The following is a 12,300-nucleotide window of genomic DNA, read 5'->3' as shown; positions in this document are numbered from 1 at the left end:
AAAACTGAAAATCATATACAAAAATGAGAAAATCAGTTACCATATTTTCATACCATTTCCTTTATGACCAAAATTCCTCACTCTATTCTTGACATTGTGCAGATTTTTGATTTTTTTTAAACATTTTTTTTGAGGACAGGGAGACAAAAATAAGGAGAGAAAAAAGCCAACACCATTTAAACCATCAAATGGTATTTATAAAGTGAAATTATGTATAATGTACAGTAAAAAATTGTTAACCCTCTTATCAAAAAGTGGTTGCCAAAATATGTATATTGATGTATGTTAATCATCATAAGGCTGGCATTAATCGAAACATGTACCCAATTGCAATGTTCAGTTACTTTAGTTGCAGTTGGAATTGTGTATATGAATAGCCAGAGAACTGCACAAATCTAGAATTGTGTTAGTATTTAAAACATCTTCAAGAGATTTCTTCAATGAAGAAATTAATTCATTCATTTAATTTACTGCTTACAGAAACAAAATCATGAAAATGTCTACGTTTGCAGAACAACAATGCAATTAGGAAGATTCCAAGAACATTTTTACCATGGAAATAATATATAGCAAATTTTAAATTTGTATTTTCACAAAGAATTTTGTGGCTACTTAAGTTTTATAAGTGTAACTTTGTAAATTATTAAAATTCTGATTATTTCAATGCTTCAATTTAGTTGGAAAATGTTATTGAAAATTATGAATCCAATGGTATGAAAATTTAAATGCCATTTAAATATAGATTAATAAATCTTTCTGCTTTCACAAAATCTTTAATCACTAACAAAACTTTAATTGTCAGCTTACATACCGCAATACTTTTCTCTTAATATTAGGTCTTTTGTTGCTTTCAGGGAGTGTTTCAGGGCTGCTTGTCCTGCTGTTCTCAGATTGCATCTGACTGCTGTTACTCTCTTGATCTGGACTTCTCTGAATAATTAACTTAGATGGTGCTGATGTGCTTCTGCACAGATTTGGGGCAACTGTATACCTGCTGCTCTGATGAAATTTTGAAGGGTAACCATGGAAAATATCCCTTTTATATGAAAACTGCAAGCATTAGAGAAGAAGATACAAATTTAAAAATATAATTTATGCTTAACCACATCATAAGCAAGTCACTGTACTCAGGTTCTATGGATTAATTCAGATCTCAAGACATAATCTCAACAAGCTGGTGCATTTAGACAGTGTTAATAAATATATTAGAAGTAGGCCATTTGGTCCCTTGACTGTACTCTGCCATTTAACAAGTTCACGGCTGACCTGACTGCAATTTCAAATCGTCTAATTTGAAAATATTCAAGGAATCTGTTTTCATTGCCCTTTGATGGAATTCAAAAGAAATTTTACCTTCATCTCTCTTAAATGGACAACTCTTTCTCCCCGAAAGACATCCCAAAGTATATTACAATTTTATAAACAGTTTGCAGATTTTAATAAAATTAAATCTATGTTCTCTCTCATGTTTTTCTTTCCAGAAGACAATATTCTACTTACCTGATTCTCTTTTTCAGAGCTGAAATCTTGTTGCGGTGTACACTGGGTGGCTAAAATGGGTTGTTCCGAAGATCTATTTCTCGTCTGTGAAACTTGATAGGAAGTAACCACATCAACTTTCCAAAATAAAAAAAGCAGCATCCTTTCTTCTGCAAACCTTTACCACTTAGTGAATTTAAATACATTACTACATATTCTGTCATTAAACACAAAATGGAACATTTTTTGTTAGGGATGAAATCCTGCAGCCATATAACAAAAACTTAAGATTAGATGCAAGGGACATCAAAATTTACAAGTAAATTGGTTTGAATAATTAAATTTTTGCTTCAAAATTTTCTCTTGGGCAACTTTATCATTGTATTTTAAAACGCTATCTGGAATGATTTAAACACTATTGTGTATTAATATAAAAACACTTTTTGAAATTGAAGTGAAATAGGCCAAGAAACACTAGATGTGCATGAACATTCCAGATTTTGAGGAAAGCATGATGAAACAACAGTTAGCAACTGTTCTCTTCACACATATGCACACAAATGTCACTCACATTATCCTGCTTCCATTCAGGTTTTCTCATGTGGAATCTTTAAATTGAAATGGGTGCAAACAACTTAATCCCATTCAGTTTGTGAAAAGTAATAACAATAATTAATGCCTTAGTAAATGTATTATTTTAATTAAGTATTTTCAATATAAACTACTGAATTAAAGTAAAATGTTTGAAATGCACAGCAAGTCAAGCAACATCCATTGAAAGTAAAGCAGAGTAATGTTACAGATCAAAGGCCCCTATTAAATCTAGCCATTTTCCTGTTAAGCAATTTATATTATAAAGAGGAGACACAAGGGATTGTAGATATTGGTTAAAAAAAGTGAGCTGCTGGAGGAATTCAGCATCTATAAAGGAAAATGGACAGTTGACTTATGGATAGACATGCTTAGGTGGACTGAAAGAAGGGTGATTCATAGTATAAAGATGGGGGGAGAGAACTGGCCAACAATAAATGGATCCAGGTGAGGAGGGATTGATTGATAGATGGACTTAGGTTGGGGAGATACAGACAGAAATTACAAGACGCTGAGAGGTGACTGGTGGAGGCAGCAAAGGGCTACAGATGATAAAATCTGACAGGAAAAGGTGATGAAGAGAAATTAAATACTGAGGTATGTGGACAGTTGGAAAGAAACCAAGAGATAGCAGTCTGGGTGATGGTGGCTTGGAAAGACTGGTGTGTATGATAGGGTCTGGGTTAAACATAGAAAAGTAAAGCACAGTATAGGCCCTTCAGCCCATGATGTTGTACCAACCTTCTAACCTATTCCAAGATCAATCTAACCCTTTCCTCTCTCATAGCCCTAATGCATGCACCCCAACCACCACCCCCAGCAACATATTCCATGCACAATACTATGTAAAAACCCTACTTCTGACATCTCCCCTATACTTTTCACCAATCACCTTAAAAGTTATGTCCTCTCATATTAGCTCATGCCACCCTGGGAAAAAGACATTGGTTGTCCACGATATCTCATCGTCCTTCAAAATTTCTCATTAGACATGTCTCTATCCAAACAGATTCCTAGTAAATTTCATCTATACCCTCTCTAAAGTTTTCACATTCTTCCTGAGGTGACTAGATCTGAACACAACACTCCGAAATGAGGTCTAACCTGAATTTTACAGAGCCGCAACACTACTTGCAGTCTTGAACTCAATTCCCTGACTAATGAAGGCCAACACACCATATGCTTTCTTATTCACCCTACAAAACTGCATGGTAACTATGAGGGAAACTAAGGAGTTGGAGCACAAGATCCCACTGTTCCTTCACACTGTTAAGGATCTTGCCATTAATTTTGTACTCTGCCTTCAAGTTCAACTTTCCTAAGTGCATCACTTTACTTTTCTAAATTCATCTCCATCTGCCACTACTTAGTACCGCTCTGCATCCATTCAATGCCCTGTTGCAACCTATCATCAACCTTCTACACTATCCATAACTCCACCAACTTCTGTGTCATCTGAAAACTTACTAAACCATGCTTCCACTTCCTCATCCAAGTCACTTATTAAAATCACAAAGAGCAGCATGGAACAATGTTAGTCAAGAATCTTTATGCAGAAATATTCCATATACTACCACACTCTGCCTTCTGTGGACAAGCCAATTCCAAATCCGCACAGCCACGTTTCTCTGGATCCCCTGCCTCCTGACTTTCTGAGTGAGCCTGCCATGTCGAATGCTCACCACATCCACTACTCCACCATCAATCTCTTTAGTCACTTCCTTGAAAAAGTCAATCAGGCCGGCGATGCACAATCTGCTCCTCACAAAGCCATGCTCACCATCTCCAACCAGACAATGCTTCTTCAAATGCCTTTAAATCCTGTCTTTAAAAATTCTCTCCAATAGTTTGCCCATTATTGAAGTGCTCAGGAGTGTGAAAACGACAAGTGAAATTGTTTCATATTCATGTAAAATGACAGCAGTGGTGCTATGGTGCAGCTAGTACAATGCTGTCACAATCTTTATCTTAGGTGCGTTTAAGCAGTTTGCACATTCCCCCTGTAACTGTACAGTATCCTTTGGCTCTTCAGTTTCCTCCCTCATCTCCACAATGTGTGGGGTTGGAAAGATAACCAGCACTACAAATTGCCCCTAGTATATAGCTGAGTAATAAAATGTGGATACAGTTGATGAGAATTAGGCCCAAATAAAAATAGGTTGCGCATAGCATAAATATGCAACTGATTTTATCAGTGTTGAAGAACAGGTTTCCACATTGTACATCTCCATGACTAAGTAGTGTTACAATCTACAGAATTCTAACTCCCAGTCCCTTCAAATTATGAAATAATATACTTACTAATATTTTAATAACCCCTATAATTGTAATATCTGTCCAAAGCAAGGAATATTGATGGCTCATAGAAGTCCTTCCAACTATTGATACTCTCAAACACAAAATTAAATCTATATTTAAATACAAGTTGAGAAGAATTTTTCACTATTTACATTTAACTTACTTTATCCCAATTTGACTGACAAATAACTTTTTAAAAATCAAAAACTGAGAAAAACTGATTTCAACAAAATTAATTGATGGCTTTACTTTACCACATGATTCTGAACTGGCATTACTGGAGCCTCGAGGCTTTGAATACTCATGTTTGATCAGTTCTTCCAGATCTGGGGAAAAGAAACAGCAATAGCACATTTAACTGTGGCAACAAATTTTGCTTGCAGCATGACACGAGATCATTATTAACCTGAACTGCAAGTTGACCACTGATTTTCTGGCACCCTCAGTTCCAGAGCCTTGCTGGATTAAGATTTTTGCCAGGTTAAAAGAGGTCACACAATAATAATGGCAAAAATGGGCTGAAGAAGCTTAAAAAAGGATTATTAAACAAAAATTAAATGTAAATTTACTAATTACTGTGTTTACAAAGAATGTTGCTTCTCAGTTATCTCTTTAAACATTTCATTCAGGTGAAGTTGTTGCATGTGATTGGATCTCTCCCTATCTGTTTCTCTAACTCTTTGATTATATCACCAAAAGAGAAAAAAAATACCATTCTATGTAAACAGTGTTTCGCTAAAGCAAATGAGTATTAGAAAAGCAATGAAAGTTGGTAAGAACACTGAGCAAGATCAGGTGATGATTGAATGGTTGACAAACCAATCCCATACAAGTTGCACAGCTTATGCACAGAAACACCTTGGTCCACATTATTCAATATTTCAACTTTCTCTTGGATTGATATGGACCGCTGTTTACATTTGACCCAACCACTGGTACTTGCACTTACCTTAAAAGCCATAGCTGGCTTTTAGTAGTAGTAGCCTCTACTACTTCTATAGGAAGCTCATTCCACACAGCTATCACTCTCTGAGTAAAGAAATACCCCCTCGTGTTTCCCTTAAACTTCTGCCCCCTAATTCTCAAATCACGTCCTCTCGTTTGAATCTCCCCTACTCTCAATGGAAACAGCCTATTCACGTCAACTCTATCTATCCCTCTCAAAATTTTAAATACCTCGATCAAATCCCCCCTCAACCTTCTACGCTCCAATGAATAGAGACCTAACTTGTTCAACCTTTCTCTGTAACTTGTGCTGAAACCCAGGTAACATCCTAGTAAATCGGCTCTGCACTCTCTCTAATTTATTGATACCTTTCCTATAATTCGGTGACCAGAACTGTACACAATATTCCAAATTTGGCCTTACCAATGCCTTGTACAATTTTAACATTACATCCCAACTTCTGAATTCAATGCTTTGATTTATAAAGGCCAGCGTTCCAAAAGCCTTCTTCACCACCCTATCTACATGAGACTCCACCTTCAGGGAACTATGCACTGTTATTCCTAGATCTCTCTGTTCCTCTGCATTCCTCAATGCCCTACCATTTACCCTGTATGTTCTATTTGGATTATTCCTGCCAAAATGTAGAACCTCACATTTCTCAGCATTAAACTCCATCTGCCAACGTTCAGCCCATTCTTCTAACCGGCATAAATCTCCCAGCAAGCTTTGAAAACCCACCTCATTATCCACAACACCTCCTACCTTAGTATCATCGGCATACTTACTAATCCAATTTACCACCCCATCATCCAGATCATTTATGTATATTACAAACAACATTGGGCCCAAAACAGATCCCTGAGGCACCCCGCTAGTCACCGGCCTCCATCCCGATAAACAATTATCCACCACTACTCTCTGGCATCTCCCACCTAGCCACTGTTGAATCCATTTTATTACTCCAGCATTAATACCTAATGACTGAACCTTCTTAACTAACCTTCCATGTGGAACTTTGTCAAAGGCTTTGCTGAAGTCCATATAGACTATATCCACTGCCTTACCCTCGTCAACATTCCTCGTAACTTCTTCAAAAAATTCAATAAGGTTTGTCAAACATGACCTTCCACGCACAAATCCATGCCGGCTACTCCTAATCATATCCTGTCTATCCAGATAATTATTAATACTATCTCTAAGAATACTTTCCATTAATTTACCCACCACTGATGTCAAACTGACAGGTCTATAATTGCTAGGCTTACTTCTAGAACCCTTTTTAAACAATGGAACCATATGAGCAATACGCCAATCCTCCGGCACAATCCCCGTTTCTAATGACATCTTAAAGATCTCCGTCAGAGCTCCTGCTATTTCTACACAAACTTCCCTCAAGGTCCTGGGGAATATCCTGTCAGGACCCGGAGATTTATCCACTTTTAAATTTCTTAAAAGCGCCAGTACTTCCACCTCTTTAATTGTCATAGGTTCCATAACTTCCTTACTTGTTTCCCACACCTTACACAATTCAATATCCTTCTCCTTAGTGAATACCGAAGAGAAGAAATCGTTCAAAATCTCTCCCATCTCCCTCGGCTCCACACATAGCTGACCACTCTGATTCTCTAAGGGGCCAATTTTATCCCTCACTATCCTCTTGCTTTTAATATAACTGTAGAAACCTATCAGATTTACTTTCACCTTATTTTCCAAACCAACCTCGTATCTTCTTTTAGCTTTTCTAATCTCTTTAAGATTCCTTTTACATTCTTTATATTCCTCAAGCAATTCCTTTACTCCATGCTGCCTATATCTATTGTAGACATCCCTCTTTTTCCGAACCAAATTTCTAATATCCCTTGAAAACCATGGTGCTTTCAAACCTTTAACCTTTCCTTTCAACCTAACAGGAACATAAAGATTCTGTACCCTCATAATTTCACCCTTAAATGACCTCCATTTCTCTATTACATCCTTCCCATAAAACAACTTGACCCAATCCACTCTCTCTAAATCCCTTTGCATCTCCTCAAAGTTAGCCTTTCTCCAATCAAAAATCTCAACTCTAGGTCCTGTCCTGTCCTTCTCCATAATTATATTGAAGCTAATGCTATTGTGATCACTGGACCCGAAGTTCTCCCCAACACATACGTCTGTCAGCTGACCTATCGCATTCCCTAACAGGAGATCCAACACTGCCCCATCTCTAGTCAGTACTTCTATGTATTGTTGCAAAAAACTACCCTGCACACATTTCACAAACTCTAAACCATCCAGCCCTTTTACAGAATGAGCTTCCCAGTCTACGTGTGGAAAATTAAAATCTCCCACAATCACCACCTTGTGTTTACTACAAATATCTGCTATCTCCTTACACATTTGCTCTTCCAACTCACGCTCCCCATTAGGTGGCCTATAATATACTCCTATCAGTGTTACTACACCCTTCCCATTCCTCAATTCCACCCAAATAGCCTCCCTAGAGGAGCCCTCTAATCTATCCATCCAAAGCACTGCCATAAGATTTTCTCGGACAAGCAATGCAACACCTCCTGCTCTGGCCCCTCCTACTCTATCACACCTGAAGCAACTAAATCCAGGAATATTTAGTTGCCAATCACACCCTTCCTGCAACCATGTTTCACTAATAGCTACAACATCATAATTCCAGGTAACAATCCACGCTTTAAGCTCATCCACCTTTCTTACAATGCTCCTAGCATTAAAATAGATACATTTAAGACACTCTCCACCTCTTCCTCTCTTTTCATCCCTAACAATGCATTCAAATTTATTATCCTTTTCTTTCTTCTCCCCTACATCTTCGGGCTGAGTGCATCCCTTCTCCATCACCTGCCTTTCCTCCCTCACACACTGTCTACTTACTTGCTCTACTGGTGAATTAACCTCCTCTCCCATAGTTTCCTCAAATTGATTCCAGCCTCCCCATCTCAATAGTTTAAAGTCTGCCCTGTAGCCCTAGCAAACCTCCCCGCTAGGATATTGGTCCCCCCAGGATTCAAGTGTAACCCGTCCTTCTTGAACAGGTTACGCCTGCCCCAGAAGAGGTCCCAATGATCCAGAAACTTGAATCCCTGCCCCCTGCTCCAATTCCACAGCCACGCATTCATCCTCCACCTAATTCCATTCCTACTCTCACTGTCACGTGGCACAGGCAGTAATCCCGAGATTACTACCTTTGCGGTCCTTCTTCTTAACTGCCTTCCTAACTCCCTATACTCTCGTTTCAGGAACTCTTTCCCTTTCCTACCTATGTCATTGGTACCTACATGTACCACGACCTCTGGCTCCTCACCCTCCCACTTCAGGATATCTTGGACGCGATCAGAAACGTCCTGAACCCTGGCACCAGGGAGGCAAATTACCATCCGGGACTCCCGATCACCTCCACAGAACCACCTGTCTGAACCCCTGACTATCGAGTCCCCTATTACTATGGTCCTCTTTCTTCTATCCCTACCCTTCTGAGCTACAGGGCCGTCCTCTGTGCTGGAGGCCCGGCCACTGTCACTTCCACCAGGTAGGCTGTCCCCCCCAACAGTACTCAAACATGAGTACTTATTGTCAAGGGGTACAGCCACTGGGGTACTCTCTAGTACCTGCCTCTTCCCCTTCCTGACCGTGACCCACCTATCTGCCCACCTGCCTGTAACCCCTCTCAATCACCTCCTCACTCTCCCTGACCAGGCGAAGGTCATCGAGCTGCAGCTCCAGTTCCCTAACTTGGTCCCTCAGGAGCTGCAGTTCGGCGCACCTGGCGCAGATGTGGACGTCCGGGAGGCTCGGAGACTCCAGGACCTCCCACATCCGACACCGAGTACAACAAGCTGCCCTCACGCTCATACTTCCCAAATAACTGAAAATAACAAGAACTAAAAGATAAGCCTACTGTGCCCTCTTCCGCCTAAGCCCCCTGAGCCCAAGCCCTACACTCTGCTCCCGGCGCACTCCGCTGCCCGCTTCTTAAGGCTGTGTTCTTTTTATATCTTCCCTCCTTCCCAGGCCTCCTTCACGCGCCTGCGCAGTCCCGCCTCTCAGAACTCCGATCTGAGACGCAATTGGACAATTTGAAAATGACCGCCGCTGCACTTCCTCTCAAAGCCTCGCAGTCCTCTTCCAAAAGAGAAAAATTTCTTCATTTTTGGATACGCATGTCCTGCCTCTTCCTCATTTTTCCCAGAAACGCACGCATTACTGCTCTGCCGACATCCCTGCCAGCAGCTCCTTCCAATTTACTTTGGGCAATTTCTCTCTCATACCACTGTAATTTCCCATATTCCACTGAAATAGTGTTACATCAGACTTTACTTTTTCCCTATCAAATTTCAAGTTGAACACAATCATATTGTGATCACTGGTTCCTAAGGGTTCTTTTACCTTAAGCTCCCTAACTGCCTCTGGTTCATTACATAACATCCAATGCAGTATAGCTGATCCCCTAGAAAGGCTCAACGACAAACTGCTCTAAAAAGCTATCTCTTAGGCATTCAACAAACTCTTGAGATCCACTACCAACTTGATTTTCCCTACAGACCAGCATGTTACAATCTCCCACATGCCATCTGGTGGCCATCCAGAAAACTACATCTCGTAATTTCATCCAAATTAAAAAGAGGCACTGTACCATCAGTTTCTTGAAAATTGGTGGTCAACCTGTACTACCATATCTTATTAGCCTTTAGCTGGTTGGTGGCACACACACTTTGAGGCAAGTGGTCCCAAGGTCGAATTCAGCTAGCTTCATTCGTGCTTTCTGTTAGCATGGGCTGAACATTGAGCTAGCAACTTGGCCTTGTAAAAATGTCAAAAATGCTGAAGAAATGGCAAGGTTGCCACCCAATGTGACACAAGGCACAGGATGGAACAACAACCAACCTTAGTAGCCTAATTTTGCCTTAAAGAAAGGTATTCCAAAATTTGGTGGAGGAGAAAAGCTAGGAATATTAATCATGGCTGGCACTAAACTTAATGGAGTTCTTCAGTAAATTGGAAGTTCACGATAGCTGTTGTAGTATAACAAGCACATTCTCACAAGAGGTACTGCATGGTGCTTGATCTTAGAATCAGTCAACTGCACCTCATATTCCACTTACCTAACCTTCTGCAGTCAGGTTTTAAGCTGAATTTTAAACACCAGTAGTTTAAAATAATCCATGTAGACTTGGAATGGCAACTTCTACAAAACCATATGATCTGCAAATACTCCATTAATTATCTCCTTATTCAGGACAGAATTAAAATTAGAGAACCATCCCTAATTCACCTAATGGTGACTTTCTAAGGGTGTAAAGAGATTACTCATGGGAACAAAGTTATTGTGTACAACTACTGTTCGGTGTAATATAACTAAATTACCTTTTCTGAACTCTCGAAGTTGATGTTGTGGGACATTGTGGTAGCCCAACAAACTCAACTGCTCTTGAATATCTTGATCAGTGAAGTTAAGTGCAGCCATTACTGAAGAAGAAACAAATAAGTTTTGACTTAGTAGTTTTAGTACTTTCAGAATCAGAATTTATATCACTGCCACATGTCGTGAAATTTGTTTTGTGGCAGCAGTACTTTGCAACACCTAATAAAAATACTATAAACTACAGTAAGTATATATACTGTATATTAAAAAATAAAATTAAAATTAGAGACCCATCTCTAATTCACACAATGGTGAATTTCTAAGGGTATAAATAGCGTACTCACGGGAATAAACAACTACTGCTCAATGTTATGTGGCCTGGGGGAATCAGAGGATTGTGGCAAAGTCAACTACCTGAATAAATTTTAATTAAAACAAGAAACAGTGGCAACATCTGAAGAATGAAACAGGGGTAACAGATGACGATGAAGTAGCATTTACATTAGTAATCGTGCATAAATACTGCTGATTAAATTTACTGTAGCAGATCCATCCCTTTTAAATTGTTTAAATTATTTTAAGAGCGTTGACTGCGTCAAATACCCAATTCAATTCGTTTCCATAAAGTGATGGAATGTTGTACATTACGGCTTAAATATCCTTCAGATGTCCCAATACATCTGTTTAAAATACTCATAGTTTAAGTCTCAAACTTAGAGCAACAAAACCTTGACGTCTCGTGGGTCTACCGACTTTGTTTGTATAGCCACCAGTGCTGATTGTGGACATCAAGATTCTAAATTATACAAGAGTTTAGTTTCAGCATTCACTGATCATGTCCTGAAGCAGGGTTTCAGCCCGAAACGTCCACTGTTTATTCATTTCCATTGATACTTCCTGATCCGTTGAGTTCCTCCAGCATTTTGTTGTGTGCTGCTTCGGTTTCCAGCATCTGCAGACTTTCCCGTGTTTATATTTTAGATAGATAGATAGATACTTTATTCATCCCCAAGGGGAAATTCAACATTTTTCCACTGTCCCACACACTTATTGTAGCAAAACTAATTACATAGTATTTAACTCAGTATAAATATGATATGCATCTAAAATCACCCTCCTAAAAAGCATTAATAAATAGCTTTTAAAAAGTTCTTAAATAGTTTACTAAAGTGCAATGAGTGATAACTTAAGCTCAGTCCTAACCCCGGCACTTTAACATGTCTTGCCCCTGGTGGTTGAATTGTAGAGCCGAATGGCGTTGGGGAGTAATGATCTCTTCATCCTGTCTGATTTTGCTTTACTGCCCCCTGACTAAGTACATAACACCATCGCCAACCCACCTCGGCGTCCACCCTCAATTATAACCACCACCAGCACTCCTCTCTCACCCACCCCAATGACCGTTCCGGTTCTGCGATGTCACCCAGAGCCCCGGCGCGGTGACCGGGCCACGGTCCGCTCGCTCAGCGACTGCGGCAGCTCACCCTTTGCTCTCCCCGCTGTCCCAACACGACCCGCCGCCGGCGCGGGCCCACCCGCGGGAAGGCACCAACGGTTCAAAAACCGACCGTTGAAACCAGCCGACCGCCGGCGTGTGCGCATGCGCCGC

The 12,300-nt window shown here is 39.9% G+C and overlaps 1 protein-coding gene across 2 annotated transcripts in view; it reads right to left on the bottom strand.

The window, feature by feature from the left end:
• The window catches only part of hyls1 (HYLS1 centriolar and ciliogenesis associated), a 20,427-nt gene extending 8,127 nt beyond the window's left edge, over window positions 1-12,300 (bottom strand). Inside the window, exons 1-5 of one of the 2 annotated variants that reach the window (XM_059985642.1) lie at window positions 12,176-12,300; window positions 10,694-10,795; window positions 4,623-4,694; window positions 1,501-1,592; window positions 812-1,050 (exon numbers count right to left, since the gene is read on the bottom strand). In XM_059985642.1, coding sequence (XP_059841625.1) covers window positions 812-1,050; window positions 1,501-1,592; window positions 4,623-4,694; window positions 10,694-10,795; window positions 12,176-12,293 — 623 coding nt within the window. In that variant the 5' untranslated portion in view covers window positions 12,294-12,300. Of the gene's footprint in view, window positions 1-811; window positions 1,051-1,500; window positions 1,593-4,622; window positions 4,695-10,693; window positions 10,796-12,083 lie in introns of both variants that reach the window. The other variant, XM_059985643.1, reaches the window with a different exon arrangement.

This window comes from Hypanus sabinus, chromosome 12, assembly GCF_030144855.1.
Source record: "Hypanus sabinus isolate sHypSab1 chromosome 12, sHypSab1.hap1, whole genome shotgun sequence".
Taxonomy (NCBI): domain Eukaryota; kingdom Metazoa; phylum Chordata; class Chondrichthyes; order Myliobatiformes; family Dasyatidae; genus Hypanus; species Hypanus sabinus.
Note: the sequence above shows the minus strand (reverse complement) of the source record. Positions and strands in the feature narration are given on the sequence as shown.